At 46.9% G+C, this 21131-nt stretch overlaps 1 protein-coding gene across 4 annotated transcripts in view; it reads right to left on the bottom strand.

Moving 5' to 3' along the window:
- Nucleotides 1-18405, bottom strand: part of ADGRD1 (adhesion G protein-coupled receptor D1) — a 184661-nt gene extending 166256 nt beyond the window's left edge. The window contains exons 1-4 of one of the 4 annotated variants that reach the window (XM_073021244.1): nt 17472-18405; nt 17345-17381; nt 5146-5229; nt 1854-1949 (exon numbers count right to left, since the gene is read on the bottom strand). In XM_073021244.1, coding sequence (XP_072877345.1) covers nt 1854-1949; nt 5146-5229; nt 17345-17381; nt 17472-17537 — 283 coding nt within the window. In that variant the 5' untranslated portion in view covers nt 17538-18405. The remainder of the gene's footprint in view (nt 1-1853; nt 1950-5145; nt 5230-17344; nt 17382-17471) is intronic. The other 3 variants (XM_037987267.2, XM_073021246.1, XM_037987274.2) reach the window with 3 other exon arrangements.
- Nucleotides 18406-21131: the final 2726 nt, after the last annotated feature.

Here is a 21131-nt window from a genome sequence, read left to right as displayed (position 1 = left end):
CTGAACCTGGACAGGTAGATTTGGGATTTTAGCAGAACCCATTTTCAGGCACTAGGAGGAAAACCCCAAGTAACATTTTGCATAGTCCGAGGAGAACCTGCAGGTGACAAGCCCAGCTGGCCACAAATCCCGAGGGGCACTGCCCCGTCCAGTCATCCTGTTGTGTCCCGTTCCCATGGCCAGGGGATCTGATGGTGAGGGTGTGGGGTAAATGGTTTACAGAATAGATAAGTGAAGACTATAAAAATCAAGAGTAGGCATTTATTGTTAACTGGGATCACAGTCGCTCACAGATCTTTGCTACCACATGGGCTGGGGAGAATGTCTGAGCCCCTGGCAGCCGTCAGCCCAGCTGAAGACACACAGGAGAGCTAACAGGGTCTGCGGACCTGACCCCAACCCCAGCTCAGGCTTTCCAGCTACATTGTCACATGGATAACCAATTCAAGGGACCTTGATGTTTTTCCTTACTGTTTTTAAACTCATTTTTAAATTTTATCTCATTTTTGCTGGTGGAGACCTATGCATTGCAAGGTTAAATGGATCACTAGTGGTTGCATAATTGAGCCAGGCTGTATAAACCCATAAGTCAGACTGCTTGACTGGCAACATTAATTTTGGAAGCCAATCACCTTACAGTTGAAAGAGCAGACAGTTTCTGTGTTGAAAAGGATCACAGGGTAAGATGGACAGGGTCAGAACTGGCTACTATGCTCATCTAATAAATGCCTCAGTTGCTATTACCCCTTTTGCTTTGAGCTTCACGTTGAGCCATGTAGGCTCTGGAGGTGATCAAATAAGAAAATAATTTAACCATGATTCTCGTGGGTATATGTTTCACAAACAGCTTCTAACGATTTTTTTAAAGTCCAGCTACGGACGAAAGGCTGATTTTAATGTTTACAAGAAATCAAATGTTTGATGAGGTATTTTTTAATTAACTTTAATTTTCCATTAAAATGGCCTGCTTTCCTCCCCCAAAGAAGATAATTCATTGAAAAATCCAAACAATCTCTATGTTTAGAAAAGGTCTCATCTTGTGTCTGTTTTGTTCTGAAAACAAGCAGCTGGCTTAGAAGATCCTGGGAACCTGAAAGAATGTATATACCTTCTAGTGCAGTGGTCCCCAGCATTTTTGGCACCAGGGACTGGTTTCATGGAAGACAATTTTTCCATGGACGGGTTGGGGAGGATGGTTTTGGGATGATTCAAGTGCATTACATTTATTGTGCACTTTATTTCTATTATTATTATATTGTAATATGTAATGAAATAATTACACAACTCACCATCATGTAGAATCAGGGGAAGCCCTGAGCTTATTTTCCTGCAACTAGACAGCCCCCTCTGGGGGTGATGGGAGACAGTGACAGATCATCAGGCATTAGATTCTCATAAGGAGCGTGCAGCCTAGATCCCTCACATGTGCAGTTGACAGTAGGGTTTGTGCTCCCAAGAGAATCTAATGCTGCCACTGATCTGACAAGAGGTGGAGCTCGAGCAGTAACGCAAGCGATGGGGAGCGGCTGTAAATATAGATGGAGCTTCACTCACTCACCCACCACCCACCTCCTGCTGTGCAGCCCAGTTCCTAACAGGCTACGGATTGGTGTCAGTGTTACGGATTGGTAACAGGGACTGGGGACCCCTGTTCTAATGTATTGCAATCTTCCTTCAGACTTAACCCTAGTGGTTATTTTTTAACACCTTGGATCTGCTCTCTTGACTGGGACATTTGCTCACTTGCTAGCCAGGACATAGTGAATTCAGATACTACCAAACAGAATTGGCCTCAGAATTCATCGTAGATCCAAACTTGACAGAACGAAGAACAAAAGTACGTAAATGCTCACCTACGGTTGCAGAGAGATTGGAGTAGGCAGAGTCATTGGAATACACAAAGGTAGCATTACGGGAAGGAAGCACAGTGAGCTTGTGGGTTCGGGACGCTGGGTGAAACAACAAAAAGAAAAAGCACAGCGAGTGAGTGAGACAAAAGACAAATGGGACCAACATATCTCTCAACCCGCAGCAGGCAGCAGGAGGAGCTCTTTCATCCAAGAGCACCCTGGATTTTCTCTTTGGACCGCACATCTCCCGGCCTCCACCACCCTGGTTAACTTTGGTCAGCAGCTCGGCCACTCCAATGACCCCACCCAGCTCACACGCCAGGGCGTGATGGCTGCTGAATTTGGTCACGGCTTCAATTTTCCAGCTTCAACCCCTATGCGGATACTTAGTTGAGAGATACGAAATTGAACTTGGCCACTTATAACACAGGCTCAACAAAAGGATGAATGGTTATGATGTCACAAGAACTGATGAGACACACACTCTGCGTGGAAACAACTGCGTGAGATGATGACAAAGGGACAAAACGACGGAGAATTCAGCAACAAACGACAAAGCTGCACATCCTCCAAAGGCTTGCCAAAGCCATTCGCCTGTCCCCAGCAGCTAAATGTGCTGATGGGGTCTACTCTTTTCTTTTTTCCCTTAAGAAGCCTGTAATCGCCGGGCGCGGTGGCTCACGCCTGTAATCCCAGCACTTTGGGAGGCCGAGGCGGGCGGATCACAAGGTCAGGAGATCGAGACCATGGTGAAACCCCGTCTCTACTAAAAATAGAAAAAATTAGCCGGGCGCAGTGGCGGGCGCCTGTAGTCCCAGCTACTCGGGAGGCTGAGGCAGGAGAACGGCGTGAACCCGGGAGGCGGAGCTTGCAGTGAGCCGAGATTGCGCCACTGCACTCCAGCCTGGGCGACAGAGAGAGACTCCGTCTCAAAAAAAAAAAAAAAAAAAAAAAAGAAGCCTGTAATCAAATTGAAATATGCCAGCATCACATTACAACCTAGAGAATGCATCCAGCAGGGACGTGCAGAGAAACCTTCCACATTGCAGTGCTCCAGGACAAACACGGATATATTAGGGCTTTACTGGAAGTCGATACATTCAGGGAACAAAATGCAGCCACGGTGTGTAACTGTATCTGTAATTGTATCACCTTAAGAGAAGAATTTTTCATAGGTAAAGGTTTCAAAGCACCGAGAGTTACTGCTTTAAGCCACCACAGTGAGTTCAGGTATAGGGGTGAGGAGAGAAAGACACTGATAGTTATTCAAGCTCTTGTGTGAAAAAACTCGTGGCGTTTTCATTGCTGGGTCCTGGAACAGTGAACTGTTTCAAGAAGACATCTCCTCTTGATGAAATGACCCCCTTTCCACGGCTTTAAAATAAAGGCCTTCAAAAAAGAAAACTAGAGGCCAACAAGGGAACGTGGTTTGTTTGAACCCGAACCGGTCATGAAACAAACTTACACAGGGGCTTTCTCTGCCCTGCCAGGCCAACCATTTGGAAAAGACATCTGGCTCTAGGGTGAGTTCCAAATGTGACCATATTGCTGCCCTATAGGCAGGCAGATGAGAGCGATGCTGGGCAGGCAGCGTGTGGCACCCACGCAGGTGCCCCTCACGGAGTGCATGCTCAACTGCACCTCACTGTGAGAACACCAGCAGCAGAGGCAGCACTGATGGTTCTCAGTGTGCACATTTTAAGGAAGCATTTCAGAAGCTTCAGCAGTAATGTCCAGCAACACATTAAATCATAGGAGTAAGGAAAATGCTAGTGTGCCAGTGTGGAAAGCACAGTCACCGGCAATACATGGTTTTAAAAATAAAATGCCTCCCACGGAACCAGAACAGGGACGACCAAAGCACATGCTAGGATTGCTGTACGGCAAACCCTCGCCGCACACATCAGCCATCTGACATGATCAAGAGCAATCAGTAAATAAAAATGAAATGGAAAACTGTCCTAAGTCATACAAAGCTTACGGTTTTTAAAAAATCCTTATTAGAAAGAGAAAAAAAAAATACCCAGGAAGGTGTGAGGTTTCTCTTACTAACAAATGTCTGAATTAACTCAAACAGAGACTATTTGGAATTGGGTCTCATTGGAAACGTCTTAGGTGATGCTTAATCTTTTCCAATGGAGCTGATGTGTGGAGAAGTTGATTGGTAGATGGGGATGCATTTGCTGAATGAAGCATAGGCCCTTCAAACACGTGAGTTGGTCTTAGTTGGCCTTTGACATCTGCTTCAGATAGGCCCCTGCTGTGGCCAGCGTGCAGATGATGTCAGTCCATTCAACCTAGAAAATAGACACCTGGACTTGCATATAGAGGCATCCTCAGGCCAGCTTCTGTTTCAAGATTATTGGGGAAAATGCACATTTTAATCATATTTTGATTCAGGAATTCTGCCATTCAATATGTAATAGCTCTCTCTATAAAAATTCTAGTAAAATACTTTGCGGCCTGGCACAATGGCTCACACCTGTAATTCCAGCACTTTGGGAGGCCAAGGCCAGAGGATTGCTGAGGCCAGGAGCTTGAGATCAATCTGGCAACATAGCGAGACCCCATCTCTACAAAAAATAAAAAGCTTTGAAATAATTATTATGGGAAGTTACACAAGTATTTGTTCATCTCTATCACCCTGGCTTCAAAGCAGATTCTGTCCACATCTGTTCTCCTGATGGCCCTGGGATTCCCGGGCCCACAGCCGCTCTCAGCACCCATGTCCCTCAGTGGCCCTGGATTTCCCAGGCCAGCCGCTCTCAGCACCTGCGTCTCCTGATGGCCCTGGGTTTCCCAGGCCCACAGCCGCTCTCAGCACCCATGTCTCCCAATGGCCCTGGGTTTCCCAGGCCCACAGCCGCTCTCAGCACCTGTGTCTCCCAATGGCCCAGGGTTTCCCATGCCCACAGCCACTCTCAGCACCCATGTTCCCAGTGGCCCTGGGTTTCCCAGGCCAGCCGCTCTCAGCACCTGCGTCTCCTGATGGCCCTGAGTTTCCCAGGCCCACAGCCTCTCTCAGCACCTGCGTCTCCCAATGGCCCTGGGTTTCCCATGCCCACAGCCACTCTCAGCACCCATGTTCCCCAGTGGCCCTGGGTTTCCCAGGCCAGCCGCTCTCAGCACCTGCGTCTCCCAATGGCCCTGGGTTTCCCAGGCCCACAGCCACTCTCAGCACCCATGTTCCCAGTGGCCCTGGGTTTCCCGGGCCCACAGCTGCTCTCAGCACCCATGTTCCCAGTGGCCCTGGGTTTCCCGGGCCCACAGCCGCTCTCAGCACCCGTGTCTGTACCTCCAGTTGTATCCTGAAGTTCATGGATCCCATCCACATTCTCCAGTGGCCAGTAATGGGAAGCAGACGCCAAGACCTGAAATCCTTGGGGAAAAAGAATAAACGTTTTAAATCTTCATTAGGGAGGAAAGAACTAAAGGGTAAGAACAGCTTAGCATATGCATTATGGGGGAAGAGTAAAAGGATCACCATGGCTATGGGAGATACTGAAAGCGTATGTAATAACATTCAATACACACTCTTGGTTAGAAAAAGAAACTCTTAAATTAGAAGCTGGTAAATAGTTCCTTAACTGGACAAAACAGGGTAAATAGGAATAGATGCCTCTTGTTGCATGAAAACAGAAGCCACTGCACTTACTGGTGACACACTAGAAGCTTGCCCATTCATATCAGGAAAAGATAAGAATGTTCCATATCCTGCTGTTATTTATTATTGTTTTAGAGTTAATATCTAATGCAATCACACTATAGAAAAAAATAAGGGTAAAACCATTTTAAAAGAGGAGAAAACTAACATGAATGGTCTGCCAGGCACTGAGGTCCTCAACAAACACTTCCTCATTTCATGCTAACAATAATCTGTAAGAGAATTGAATTCTTAGCCTATTTGAAAAGACAAGAACTGAAAGTCTTGCACAAAATCACACCGCCAGCTCGTAGACGCAATACTCACAGAGTAAGCCTTTCTCAATTTAGTCCTGGTCATTCTATTTTCCTTCTATGCTTCCTCCAGACTCAGCATTACTCAGTTCGAAATTTCCTTCATGATCCTTGTACTTGGAGTAAACATAACTTTATGCAGGTATGTTATTTTCTATTCTGGTCTTCTCTTTGAATGCGCTATGAATTATTTCTTGGTTTCTATCTAGCCCTCATAATTTGACTTTGGGTCACATTCTCTTGAGTGGCTGCCCCATAACAGGTGTCACCATTCTTCTGCTAATGGACAATCAATAGCTTCCATCCTTACTCATACAGGTGGCACTGATATGAGTGGCTTTATGCAAACAATTTTAGTCTTCTCTGGAATTAGTCTCCAGGATGCATTCCCAGAAATGGGAATAATGGTTTAGATGACTCAACAATAATCAGCTGCCCCAGATGACTGCTAGATCATAGAAAAGTACCAACTAATAATCTTTATGTTATTCCTTGTTTAAAAAAAAAAAAAAAAAAAGCTGGGCGCAGTGGCTCATGCCTGTAATCCCAGCACTTTGGGAGGCCGAGGCGGGCAAATCACAAGGTCAGGAGATCGAGACCCTCCTGGCTAACACGGTGAAACCCCGTCTCTACTAAAAATGCAGAAAATTAGCCGGGATGGTGGCGGGTGCCTGTAGTCCCAGCTACTCGGGAGGCTGAGGCAGGAGAATGGCGTGAACCCGGGAGGCGGAGCTTGCAGTGAGCCGAGATCGCGCCACTGCACTCCAGCCTGGGCGACAGAGCGAGACTCTGTCTCAAAAAAAAAACAAAAAAAAACAAAAAAAAACTTTTTAAAGAGGAGATAATAAGATCATTATTTTCAAATGATGTATGCCTGATAACCAAAGTGGAAAACTATTACAAATAAGAAAAGAATTTCATAAGCAAAACACTATTACAAACAATAAAAGAATTTAGCAACGAGGCTTGTACAAATTTAATATACAAATGTCAATTGCCTTTCTGTATTCCAACAATAATGCTACAAAAAAAGAAGAAAAGTTCTTATAAGTGCAGCCAACAAAAAGAAAATATTTATGAACACAAGAATAAGAATTGTACAAGATTTTCATGAAGAAAGCAAAAAATAACAATTCTGAGGGATATGAAAGAACCCTTGAATGCATGAAGGATTCAACCCACTGGAAAAGCCAACTCAATGTCATCAACTATCCTTTAATCTATGCGTATTAGGAAATCTGTTGTGAAAATGCTGAGAGAATTTCTGTGGGGGAGATATATGATTATGGAGTTTATATAAAAAATAAGCAAGAAAATCTGGAGAAGAAACAGAAGAGGATAAAGAGAGAAGATTCACACTCACAAGGATAAGGCACAGCATAAAACTACAGCCATGAAGACGGCTCATTGCGACACACGGATACACAGTTCAGCGGGAGAAAAATCCGCAAAGACGCCTACGCACCTACGGAAATTTAGTCTGTGATAATGGTGGTCCTTTATTTTTTATTTACTTATTTATTTTTTGAGGGGGAGTTTCACTGCTGTCACCCAGGCCGCAGTGCAGTGGCGTGATCTCGGCTTACTGCAACCTCTGCCTCCCAGGTTCAAGTGATTCTCCTGCCTCAGCCTCCCGAGTAGCTGGAATTACAGGTGCCCACCACCACCATGCCCGGCTAATTTTTGTATTTTTAGTAGAGACAGGGTTTCACCATGTTGGCCAGGCTGGTCTTGAACTCTTGACCTCAGATGATCCACCTGCCTCAGCCTCCCAAAATGCTGGGATTATGGGCGTGAGCCAACGCGCCTGGCCCCAAAGCTGGTCTTTTAAATTAGAGGAGAAATATTATTCAACAAAGGCATTGGAACCAGTTCACCACCTGGAAAAAATTAAGATCCCAACCTCACTCTTTATACCAGAACAATTTCCGAATAGATCAAAATTTCCATGTAATAAAATAAAATGCAAAAGCTTCTGCAGAAAACAGGCTATACATTTGACAACATACCTTTTTAAAATTTCTGTGCAGAAAAAAAAAAATCAAGCAAAATCAAACCGAGGAGTGTTGTTTATGTAATACATATTACAGAAGGGTACTGATTTCTTTTTAGAGGTATTAAACGATTATATTGGTAAAACTCCTACTATTAAAAAGAACCAACCGAATATTGAGGCAAAGGAGATAATCAAATAGTTCAATGAAAAAGAAATAAAAATTATGTATAAATATATCAAACGATGCCCAACCTTGCTCATTAAGTTTTAAAAGTATATTAAGCAACAGTGAGCTTATCAGAGTTCACCCATCAGACTGGCAAGCAGTAAGTTAGCTATACTAAGCTGGCAACTTCCACCACATTTTTTATGAGAGTTCAAATCAGTACACCCCTTCTGAAGGGTAATTTGGCAATATCTATCCCAATTTTAAGTATACATTCCCTTTGATCTAGTAATTCCACCCCTAGGAATTTATTCTAGAGATACACTCATACATATGATCAAAGACCTCTATGCAAAGGCTTGTTTGTTGCAGAATTTTTTAATAGTATCAGAAACCTGAGAACAGTCTAAATGCTCATCTACAGAGAGCTGGCTAAATAAATATGGCACATCTACACTCTGGACTGGAATACAGCTGGGACGAATACTAAGGTTCATCAATGCACTGAGATAGCATGTTCTTTCATTGATATTGTCTAGTTTTAAAAAATTAAGGTGATAAAAATGTGTATACTATGAGCTATTTGTGTAAAATATAGTTGGTTCAGGGCAGGCATGGAGAAGAGAAGAGGAGAGAGAAGAAGAGAGAGATGTCTGGATAGATACAGAAACCAATACTGGTGTTTTGGGAGTGAAGAAATCGAAAAACTGAGTGCAAGGTGTAAGAAAAAGATTCATGTTGCATTATCTTTCTGTTCTATTTGAATTTTTCAATCTGTATTCCTTTAGAGATATTTTAAGGCTTGCTTTCACAACTGAAGTGTCATAGGTAGTTAGGAGCATACCACCATTTTCAGATAAGAACTGATACACCCCATCTAATATCGGAATTTTTGTCCAGAGGGTGCCAAACATCCGCACACGTCCCATTCATTGGTTCCGCTTTTCAATTTGCATCTGTCCCTCCAGTTTTACGTACACAAGGTCAAAATGTAAGCCAAGAACAAAGTTAACTCCGTAACATGAGCTAAAGAGAAGTACCTAAACAATAACTTCAGGGTCTTGTCACTCTCCAAATAAAATAGCCCTATCTAAATAAAGTAGCATGTTAGAAAGCAAGGCCTGACTTCAGCTGATTTCCGGCGAGGATAGTTCTACTATTGTAATGCAATACGAAGAATCTGAAATGCAAAAATCAAAAATAATCATTTTCATTCCTACTGTGCTTTTTTTCCCCCCTAAAATCTAGGATATTCATTTCGAAGAGGACAAAACCTCATTGACTTGTTATTCCAGTCATCTGGGAAAAAAAAAATTGTAAAAGGAAATAACATCTGTTATACAAAGAACAGATGTGTCTTCAGAATCCTCATCTTTATAAAATAACCCTGTGGACGATAAAGCCCTTCCTATTCTTTCCATTTACAAATGGTCACAATCAGTCCTGGCAGAAAGGCTAACAGAGTAAAGTGATGGTGTCTCGTTCACCCCAAAGTCAGCCAGGGTTCATAGGCGGCCAGTGATGAGAAGAGGGGGGCTGAGGCCAGAACACTGCCTTCTCTCCACACCACCGCACTTCAGACAAGTGTACAACACCTCAGTTGCCACAGATGTTTTGCAACTAGTGACACTGACTGCAAACAAGCAATGAAGGGGCTGCAAGCTGTAACACCCGCAGGGGCCAGCGAGTCCTGAAAAGTGACTGGACAGAGTCCAGGGATGGCATCCAAGGTAGTTAACAAGCTGGAAGGCACAGTCCAGACTCATCAGAGCAGATGCTGGAAACCATCAGCTGGTACCACCAGAGTCGTAGGGTGGGAGAGGCCGAGGTGGCGCGGAAAACTGTGCTCTGTCTAAATTAAGTAGTGCCTCCTGATGCCAAAGCATTGCGGCTCTGCAGGAAGGTTTGCCCAGGATTGTCAGGTCTTCATTTTTTTAAAGTGGAGTCAGAAATCCAGATTTTTTTAAAGCAAAATCTATCAAAATTTTAATGTTCGTATTTTTTTTTAAATAAAACATTGTGTGGTGCTAATGGGATGGGCTGAACTCAGCCCATAGGTTCCTTTTCCAACTCAAGGAGTAAAATAACTTGTAGTTCTACAAGTTTCATCAGAGCAAGAAAGTCTCATTCTTTTGGGAAAAAGGCATTCTGTGGCACCTTCCCATCAAGAAGGTGGCGTCAGACCACCTGGCTCTGCAACCACCACTGCAAACTCTCCTAAAGACTAATGTCTTCTTAGGCAGGTCGGCCAGCCAAGCAAAACCATGGCCCATTTGAGGACTCCAAAACATCCCCAGCCTGGAAAACAAATAGCACGGGACAGAGCCAGAGAGAGAAAATGGGAGGGTGAGGAAGAAGATAAAGAACGGGAGAGAGAGAGAGAGAGAAAGGGGTATATTTAAGCCCGCATCACCACAGTTCTTCAGAATTAATTTATCATCCATATGTAATGTTTTATTGAGTTTGGGGTGTGTGTGTGTGTGTGTGTGTGTGTGTGTGTCACAGACATAAGAGAGAGATGAGAGAGTATTAATACTCAAAACAAGTTAATAAAACCTTTAATTTTTCCTTTTCCATTTTTCTTCCAGATTTCCCTATTCTTCTCCCTTCCCTGTTACTTATTCCTTGTGTGAGTCCAGGGAAACCTTTATCCCTTGGTTTCCTGTAGGAGAATAATCTTCAGTGTTGCACTGACTCGGTCCAGCTGGAATCTATATACCACACAGAGGAACGCCGGCCCCTGCCGATGGTGGCGCTGGCCTTCGTGGCTCCATCCTCCTGGGCCTCCAACACGTGGAGCTCATTTTTCCTGCACAACTTTGCCTGCTGTTCCCACTGCCTGGAATGCTGTTCCCCACATTTTGTGTAGCTGGTTCTATGATTCACAGGTCTCAGTTCACAGGACCCCTCCCCTCATGCCACGCCTTCGTCGCCACCACCATCCGCTCTTTCTTTCAGGTCCTTATTTGGTTTTCTCATGGCATTTACTATTGTTTGGGATTTTTTGTTACTATATTTGTGTGTTGTCTCCAAATAAGACTCTGTTTCTTGAATGTTCTATTTACATTGTATCCCCCATGTCTAAGAAAAGGGGCCCGGGAGGGGTGTGTGTGTGAGAGAGAGAGAGAGAGAGAGACAGAGACAGAGAGACAGAGAGAGAGAGAGAGAGAGATTTTTGCATTTGAAATCTCCCACATTTTTAATGTTAGCGATTTAAAAACTAACTATACAGGTAGAATGAATGATAAAATGCAAAAATAAATAAATAAATAAACATAGACTATAATTATCTATATAATTCTAGTATTTAGAAAATCTCTATTTGCCAAATTTCCATTTCTTCAACTGGATATAAACATTGTTTTTTAAAATTCTATTATAAATACCATGAAGATGAAGAATCAAGTTTCCGCCATGGCCTAGCGGTTCCGACAGTTCTTTATAAACTCCACGGCACGATGGAGATCTAAGGAATGATAATTACTGTAATTATCTGCTTGGCCTCCCAGACCCCTAAATAGAGCGGGTGAAGTGAACCGCCCCAAACTTCTGGAGACGGCTGGAGCCAGCTGTGCCGTGTGCCCCAGGACCAGGACACTGCTGGGTAATGACAGGCTTTGGGTTTGTTTTAAGTTCCCTTTTCCTCATTACAAATGTCATCTATACAATGGCATGCTTATAAACTTTTTAAGAATGGCCTGCAATTTATTGGCCAGTGGCATTTATGGATTCAGATTAATCAACCATCTCGGCTTCAGAAGGCTGTCCCTGGGGAATAGAGGCAAGAAATCGGGGAGCCTGGGGCCCTGGAAAAGCTTCCAGATGCAGGGAGGGGCCTGGACTCTGCCGACCCTGAATTTCCCTCTCCAAACCTACCTCCCGGCTTCCCTGTGAAGTGGGAAGGTGGCTCAATAGTCCCTACGGCCCCCCAACTACGCCACTCTATAATCCTCCAGAATGACAATCTCCGGTCACAGATAAGCACAGAGTATGCAAAGGCTTAAAATGATTTCAAGTTGTTTGGCAATTACTTACAAAATGAAATACCTCTCTACATGGTAGACATAAAGATCTGGCAAATAGCTGGCTACCTCTGCCAGTGTAGACAGGCAAAGCAGGTGATACAAGCCAAAGCAGCCCCCTATGAGGCGAATGCCTGCTGGTTGGCTGGCTTTACTGATGCGGTTTACCAGATGACTAGCAAATCTTCAGTGACTGTGCATAGACAAGTCAATAAATATACAGATATTTTTTGAGACAGGGTCTCGCTCTGTCACCAAGGCTGGAGTGCAGTGGTGTGATCATGGTTCACTGCAGCCTCAAACTTCTGGACTCAAGTGATCCTCCCACCTCAGCCTCCCAAGTAGCTGGGACTCCAGGCATGCACCACCATGCTCAGCTAAATGTTTATTTTTTATAAAGGTGGGGTCTCACTCTGTTGCTCAAGCTGGTCTTGAACTCCTGGGCTCAAGTGATCCTCCTGGCTCAGCCTCCCAAAGTGCTGGGATTAGAGGCATGAGCCACTGTGCCAGCCCAACAAATATGTATTGGATGCCTCCTATGCATAAGGCACAGTGCTGAGTGCCAGAATGAGAAAACAAGAAATGATTAACAGTTGTGGGAACCTTTAACAAAATAATACAGTTTGGTGTGGTTGTGGTGGAAAGTAGGCTGGCCTTTGGAAGACTGGGTTCTGCTCTATACTGGGGACTCCTCCTTAAGGCTCCCCTAGCACCTGAGGGAACCTGTGTCCCAGTACTGACCACGCGGCTGCTGTTTTCCAAGAATCTCTGTCTGCGTCTGTCCCCCCTAACTCCCCTCACGCTGTGAGCTTCTTGGGCTTAATACTGTGTCTTCTGAGCCCTGTGACCTTGAGCAAATCGCTTGGTCTGTCTGAAAGACACGCTTCTTCACCTGCGGTGCGAGGGCATGACACCACCGCAGGGCTCTTGCGAGGATGATGTGAAATCAGTGTTTCAAAAGGCCCAACGTGCAGACAAACTGGCCGGTTTTCAGAGCTGTTTAGCACTCTTTAGAATGAAATACTACACATTATGGAGCTGTTCTCTCGCGATGGAAACAGGTTGGTTCTGTTGGTGTGTCTGGGGTGCCCGTGCCCGTCATGAGCACTCCTGAGGAGACACACCAGGGCCAGGCTTCCTCTACCAGGGCTCCCCAGGGGCAGGCGAGCCTCAGGGATGGAAGCTGGAACATGAAGGAGGCCCCTAGATTCTGGTTCACACAGACAGCCAGGGATGGGGCTTTTCAGCAGGAAATGGGGTGAACCGAGTCTGAGATGTGGGAAAAGAAGACACAAAGAGAGGACTAGGGCCAGGTTTGGTGGCTCACACCTGTAATCCCAGCACTTTGGGAGGCCGAGACAGGTGGATCACCTGAGGTCAGGAGTTTGAGACCAGCCTGGCCAACATGGTGAAACCCTGTCTCTACTAAAAATACAAAAATTAGCCAGGTTTGGTGGCTGGTGCCTGTAGTCCCAGCTACTCGGGAGACTGAGGCAGGAGAATCACTGGAACCCAGGGGACAGAGGTTGCAGTGAGCTGAGATCGTGCCACTGCACTCCAGCCTGGGCGACACAACAAAAGTCTGTCTCAAAAAAAAAGAAAGGATTGGATAGGATGGAGGGAGACAGGGAAGGAGGGAAGGAAATGAGGGAGGAAAATGGAAAAAAGAAAATGAGACAGGAAACAAAGTGAGAGAGAAGGCAGGAGAAGGGGAAGAGGGGGAGGAGGAGGGGAGCAGTGAGGAGGAAGGGGAGAGAAGGAAGGGAAGAAAGGCAGGCAGCAGGATGTTTTGTTCATAGAGGACACCTAAGCATTAAGCAAAGTGTCCACCTTCACCATTATTCTAAAAAGGAAGGAAGGAGGAAGGAAGAGAAAAAAGGAAAAGGTCAAAAACATTTTGCAGTGAGAGGAGGACAAGGGAGGATGAGGAGAAAGAGAGGGACTGCCAGAACCTGGAAAGCTGAGGAGAGAGAAATCTTTCGGTTTCAAGAGCTCAGGAGGCGTGGTTGCCTTCACCGTGCTTTCCCACACAGACTCCGGATCACCACGCCCTTCCATCCCTTTCTACCATCATCAGCACGGCCATTGTTTCTCTAAGACGGCGCCTTGATCAGGAAACATTGATTTCTACCCTAAATCCAGAGTTGGAAGAACAAAGGTTCTATATGGAACAAAGACTGAGTTCAAACTGCTCCTTCAAGTTTAGAGTCAAGAATGCAAGTGCATGTGTGTGTACATGTGTATACATAGGTGTGCATGTGTGGATGTGTGAGCTGTGTAAATGTGTGTGCACATGTGTGGATGTGTGTGAATGTGTGAGGGTGCATGCGTGTGCATGTGTGTGCACATGTGTGAGTATGTGAAGACGTGTGTGGACACGTGCATGCGTATGAGTGTGTGGACATGTGTGTGGGGTGTACATGTGTGGGTATGTGTGTATGTATGTGCATGTGTGTGGACATGTGCAAGCATGTGCAGATGTGTGTAGACACGTGGATTTGTGTAAATGCGTGCACATGTGTATGTATGCATGTGTGTAGAAATGTATGGATGTGTGTAGACGCATGTGAATGTGTGTGGTCATGTGTGTAGACATGTGGATATGTGTGGACATGTGTGTGAACGTGTGTAAATACATGTATGTTGATGCATGTCAACAAGCATTGGCACATGTGGGTGTGGGTGTGTGCATGGATGTGTATATTGTGCATGTGTGTCTACACATGTGAAGTGATGCAAGTGGACACATGTTGATGCATGTAGATGTGTGGATGCTTTTGCATGTGTATGCATGTGTGTCAACATGTCTGATGTGTGTGGATGTGAATGATGTGTGTGGACATGTGGCCATATGTTGACACATGTAGACATCTGGGTGTGTGTGTGTATGCATATGTGTCAACATGTGTGATGTGTGTGATTTGTGTTGGTGTATGTGGGCATATGTTGACACATGTAGACATGTGGCATGGGGGTGTGTGGACACATGTGCATGTGTGAGGATGTGTGTGGGCTCTGTATCATAAGCAGAAGTCTGGGGAGTATCCGCACAGCTTTCCTCAACACTGAGCAGCAGCGAGAGCCATGCTGGGGCCTCAGGGACCACCTGCCTGCTGCAGGACCCGGGTGCGCAGCTCTGCCTGACCGCCCTGCAGTTCGAGGGGCTACCTGTCCCCTTCTCTCAGTCCTCTCCCGTACTGGGAGAGCCCAGCCCAAGCCAGGAGGCCTGCATTCATGAGAAGCAAGGTGTCCAAGGCAGACACCTCCTCTCTTTAATGCAGCGCTGCGTGTGTTTGTTCATTCCCGAGCCACAGGAGCCCTTGTTTCTTTCATTCAGTGAGTTGGCTGAGGAGAGGGGAACGAGTGGAAACGCACAGCTTCCACACCTTTTTAAAAGGAGATCCTTACGCATGTGGACGAAAGAGAAGTGGCAGCGTCCCCACCCCCGCGTTGGTGGATGGAGGTGGTGGCGAGGTGACGATGCCTGAACATCCTGGCTTGGGGCTGCCGGGCAGCCGGAAAGGAAACAGAGGCTGAGGGCACAGCCCGTGGCCCTAGACCCCAGCAGGCACAGCCCCTGGCCCTAGACCCCAGCAGGCACAGGCCCTGGCCCTAGACCCCAGCAGGCTCAGCCCCTGGCCCTAGACCCCAGCAGGCACAGCCCCTGGCCCTAGACCCCAGCAGTCTCCTGGTGTTCCACCCAGGAAAGGGGCTCTCCCTGGAGGCCTGGACATCGCCCTGGGATCTGCCCGCAGGGCTGGCCTGAGCCCATTTCTGTCTGATCGTTCAAGGCTGGTTCCCAGCCAGGCGCAGTGGCTCACATCGGTCATCCCAACACTTTGGGAGGCCGAGGTGGTGGGATCACCCGAGGGTGGAAGTTCAAGACCAGCCTGGCCAACATGGCAAAACCTTGTGTCTACTAAAAATACAAAAATTAGCCGGGCATGGTGGCACGGGCCTGTAATCCCAGCTGGTTGGGAGGCTGAGGCACAAGAATTGCTTGAACCCGGGAGGCAGAGGTAGCAGTGAGCTGAGACTGAGATCTCACCACTCAACGCCAGCCTGGGTGACCGAGTGAGACTTTGTCTGAAAAAATAAAAATAAAAATAATCTTTTTTAAAAAGGCTGGTTTCCCATCAGAGACAGGCAGGGCCATACAATAGTGCTCAGGGAGGTGCCCAGCCAAGCTCTGGTGGGGCTGGGGCGGTGGCTGTGCTCACAACAGGCTTCCCAGCAGGGGTTCAGGCACTAGAGGGTCTTCTCCCCATCTCCTGCAACTTCCAGCAGGAAGCAACAGCCCAGTGACTGCCCGCCACTCCCAGAAAGCCTCGTCTTCCCATCCCTGCCCCTGGCTGACCGGAACGTGCGCCCACACTCTTAACAGCAAAGGGCGTGTGCCTCCCTGTGCTCCCGGGAGAAGCCCCATCCTGATGCTTCCTGGTTGGGTGTCACAATGGCCAAAGGAATGTGGCTCTGGGGCTAGAGCAAGGGTGTCCCTCTGTCCTGAGTCCCACTCATGGGCTGCTCCAGGCTAAGCTGGTCAGCACTCTGAGGCTGGAGGTCCCAAGACCCTGCTATGGGCCAGAGCTCCAAGTGCCCCCCAGTGAAACTGCCCTGAAGACATGTGATGGGCGTGGTGGCTCACGTCTGTAATCCCAGCACTCTGAGAGGCCAAAACGGGCGGATCACCTGAAATCAGGGGTTCGAGACCAGCCTGGCCAACGTGGTGAAACCCTGTCTCTACTAAAAATACAAAAAAAAAAAAATTAGCTGGGCGCGGTGGTGCACACCTGTGATTCAAGCTACTCGGGAGGCTCAGGCAGGAGAATTGCTTGAACCTGGGAGGCGGAGGTTTGGGCCACTCCAGCCTGGGCAACAGAGCAAGACTCCATCTAGAAAAAAAAAAGGAAGGAAGAAAGAAAAAGAGAGAGAGGAAGGAAGGAAGGAAGGGAGGGGGGGAGGGAGGAAGGAAGGAAGGAAGGAAGGAAGGAAGGAAGGAAGGAAGGAAGGAAGGAAGGGAGGGAGGGAGGGAGGGAGGGAGGGAGGGAGGGAGGGAGGGAGGGAGGGACAGACAAGGCATTCAAGTGGAGGAGATCATATTTCCTGAATCACAACGTTTCATATGACCCAGCTCAAGGGGCCCAGAACCACTTCTCCGTCCACCGCTCAGCCGGTGAGCAGTAGCGGAGCTGCCCAGGGTCAGAGCGTGTGGTGGGGCAGCGAGGTCTCGGGCCAGGAGTCCAGCAAGGGCCATTCGCTGAGGCCTCAGAGATGAACAAGTGGCTGTTCCTGGGATACCACACTAGGCAGGGAGGGGAGGGCGCTGCTCAGCGTGAGAAGGAAACACTCTTACCCGGATGGTCCTGCGATCTGGAGTAGACGCCACGCACCTGCACACAAAAGACCAGTGTGAGAGACGCTCAGGGAAAGCCTCCGGAGAAACCGAGCCCGTCTCCATCCTGGCCACTTGGGGACATTACCTGAAAGTTGTAACAAAATAGCAGCAGGCGGGAGTACCAGCAGCACAGCCGCAGCAGCTTTGCCATGGCTTTCTGGGAGGTCAAAGCTCAGAGCCAAGTGAAATTCCTGAGGGTCTGTGAGAACGGGACCTCTTAACCTTCACTTCCTTGGAAAAGGGACATTTTCACAGGTTCCAGGAAGAAAAAAAAAAAGTTCTGTCTCCTTAAAGTTTGTGAAACGCAGCTGTTTTGGAGACCTAATGGGTGTTTCTTCCTCGTCTCAAAACTTGAGATTCTTCAGTGATCAATAAACACGTTGCGATGACCAGAGCAGCTGTGGAATGCAGGGAGGAGAAACCCAAATCCGACTCACAGTCCTGGGAAAGCAATCCCAGGTCACCACTGTGACCGCGACCTGCGCCCGGGGACCGGAGGCTGTTTGTCCCGCGGTGTTTTCTTTTTATTTCAAAAGCCTCCGTTTGTCTTGGTCAGGTTTGGTGCTTCCCTTTTCTCTGAAGAAGGTTTTGTGCGTGGTTTTTCCCTGGAGCGCTCGCCTGCTCCTCGGACTTGTCCTGCGGCGGCTCTGGAGCTCCTTCTGGTCTGGCTCAAGTTCACACCTCCGTCCCGCTCTCTGGGTGGAGAGGGAGTGAGTGATGTAAGTCTCTCTCCTCAAACCTTGTTCTGTTCTCCTTCTCTATTTATATCCCCACTGCTGTGTCCTTCCTGGGTCCTAACTCCAGCCTCTTAACAACAACTGAAATATTTTCAGGATCTCAGGCTCAGAATCAAACCAGACAGACATGGGCTGTGTGTGTGTTACTGATGCCTTCTGGTCGGCACCCTCGAAGTCAGCATAAATATTAATAAATACAAAATGCAAAACAAACCATAAACTCTGTTTAGATCTGAGTCTTGTTTGCCTCCGAGAAAGAATGAAGTTGATAGAGGGATGGAAAAGAAAAACCAACACACCCACTGTGCCCTCCATATTAAGTGTTTACCACATTTTTCTCTTTAATCCTTTCAGATGTCAGTGAAAGCTACAGAATTAATTACAAGGTATGCTGCCCAATTATACCATACCGCATATCCCCCCACCCCAGCACCAGGAGGATGTTCTCAGTGTGACAGAAAAGAGCCCCTTCTCCAGACATGCCTCAGTTTACCCAAGACCAAAGTTTATCCGATCTATTCCAAATCCACGTGTACACACAGAGACACACACCCTATCATTGCAATCACAGCTATATTTGCTATGTGATTTAAGTAATACTTACCACTTCATAGTTTCTCCCGCATTCACCAGCTGTGTTTCTAGGCAAACTACTTAATCTCTCTGTTTTCAAATTCCTCATCCGCAAAATGAGGGTTAATAGTTCCTCCTCCTCAGGGCTGTAACAATAAATTAGAGGAGAGATCCAAGGCTCTTCAGGCAGTACTTGGAAAATATGTGGCACTCAATAAATGCTGCTATTTTTTATTAAGAAAAATTATCACTCAGTAAATGTTAGCTATGATTATTATTAGCAAGTATAACATAACACCCAGTAAACGTTAGCTGATACAGTTATCTCAATTGTCCTGACTTTAAATGGGAATTAAGAACCCTGAATCCAACATACTTCCTAAAGAGGATAAGAAAATGACTTCCAATCTCTGTGGGATAGAAAAAAAGAAAGTGCTGTCAAAACGTTAGGTGATTATTTTTAACTTGTGCCTGCAGCCTATAACCGCTCAGATCCTCTGATAGCCTGAGCCTCTCTGTGGAGCTGGAGAAGGTTTCCAGAGAGTTCCATCTCCTAGCACTAGAGAAACTGTGAACTCCAAAGGCCCAGGGCTGTCTGTAATAACGACCTTTATCCTGTTGCTCAGGCTGGTCGGCTTCAGGGAAAACTAATTTACAACCTTTATCTCTGCCGTTTCATCAGCTCTCCAGTCCCCCACTGCCTCTAGCTGGAAGAGGTGAAGGGAGGGGCAGGCAGTTGCAGATTTTTCTCAGCCCCAGTTTTAACCTGGAAGAATTCAACAGATTGCTGAATATGTGGACCTTTCCCATCTCCATGAACAAACAAAGCCAGCATGGTTTCTTTTAATCATAAAATTGTCATCAGATAACGGGAGACACCCCAATTCAATGGCTGTAATAAATACTAGATAGAAAACCAATTCAGCAGAGCTTGTCCTGCAGGCATCTGCATTCATCCGCAGACTCACTCTGGCTGTCCATCCTGGACTACAGTCGTGTGCTTGAGTCTGGCTGTCCATCCTGGACTACAGTCGTGTGCTTGAGTCTGGCTGTCCATCCTGGACTACAGTCGTGTGCCTTGTGCCTCGTGCTATTTGCCTGCGTCCTGTCTCATACCTTGTTCAGAGGCCCAGATGAAGAACCCACCTCCATGTAAAGCAGCGTGTCCTAAAGCCTGAAGATTTGAGACAGGGCCTTGAGTGATCCGTGGGCCTGGAACCAAGCACCTCTGATGCCTCTGTGCGTCTCATCCATCACCCAAACATCGGGGTGTTTGGTTCCAAACATCACCTTGACAGCAGGTCTCCCTATCCCTAAAGCTCCCCCGTGCTGTACTTTTTCAATCCCACTAACCATGATCCGATGTACTTCATATCTTAGACGTTTATTTCACCTACTGTCAGTCTCTCCCCACTGAGGCATAGGCCCCATGAGGGCAGATAACTTCTTTCTGCTTGTTCACTCTGCGTCCCAGCCCTGAGGACAGGGCTTGGTACTTGGTGGGTACTCAGCCTTTGTCACTGAACCTAGCGTGGCTCTGCCTTCCCGCAGCACCGCCAAACATGGACGTCGGGCTTGCAGCGAGAGGGAGTGAGGCACTTAGAGCAGGGCGCCAGGCGAGGAGAACCTGGCCGCTCACGCTTCAGACCTGAACTCCCGGATAGCTGATGGGGGAGGGTTTTTCGAGGTGGAGAGGCAGCGGTTACAGGCTAAATTCCACATGAATAATACCTGGAGGCCACACATTGGATTGACCTAAAAAGCCAGGACAGCTTGAAGTGGGGGCCCACAGGTCGTATAGTGGGAGTATAGATTTTCTGATCTGTGATTGGTTAAGAAGGTAAGCCTTTGTCCAAAAATTCGACATCAGCCAAAAAGAATGTTAGCTCTGGCCTGTGGGCATGACCTCCTCCAGGCCCCTCAGGAAGAAATTTAGAACAAAGAACAGTGGTGGGCCCGGAGGGGAGGGTCCCAACACTTTGGGAGGCTGAGGCATGTGGATCACCTGAGGTCAGGGGTTCAAGACCAACCCGGCCAATATGGCGAAACCTTCTCTCTGCTAAAAATACAAAAATTAGCTGGGTGTGGTGGCACATACCTGTACTCGGCAGGCTGAGGCAGGAGAATCAGTTGAACCCAGGAGGTGGATGGAGGTTGCAGTGAGCTGAGATTGAGCCACTGCACTCCAGCCTGGGCAACAGAGCGAGACTCTGTCTCAAAAAAAAAAAAAAAAAAAAAGAACAAAGAATGGTGGTAGAGTTCAACTGTCCACTCCCCCATATCTGAGGTCTGTAAGTCAACAGATCCATTTGGTGGGGGTCCAGGTTCTGAAAAACAACTCTGGGACATTTGTTACGATGTTGTCTTTAGTTTCTATAGGGAAGCAATGAATTCCTGACTCCAACTCTCTCCACTATTGTTTCACGCTACTATTA

The sequence above is a fragment of the Chlorocebus sabaeus genome, chromosome 11 (assembly GCF_047675955.1).
Source record: "Chlorocebus sabaeus isolate Y175 chromosome 11, mChlSab1.0.hap1, whole genome shotgun sequence".
Classification (NCBI taxonomy): domain Eukaryota; kingdom Metazoa; phylum Chordata; class Mammalia; order Primates; family Cercopithecidae; genus Chlorocebus; species Chlorocebus sabaeus.
This window is presented reverse-complemented; position numbering and strand designations above follow the sequence as displayed.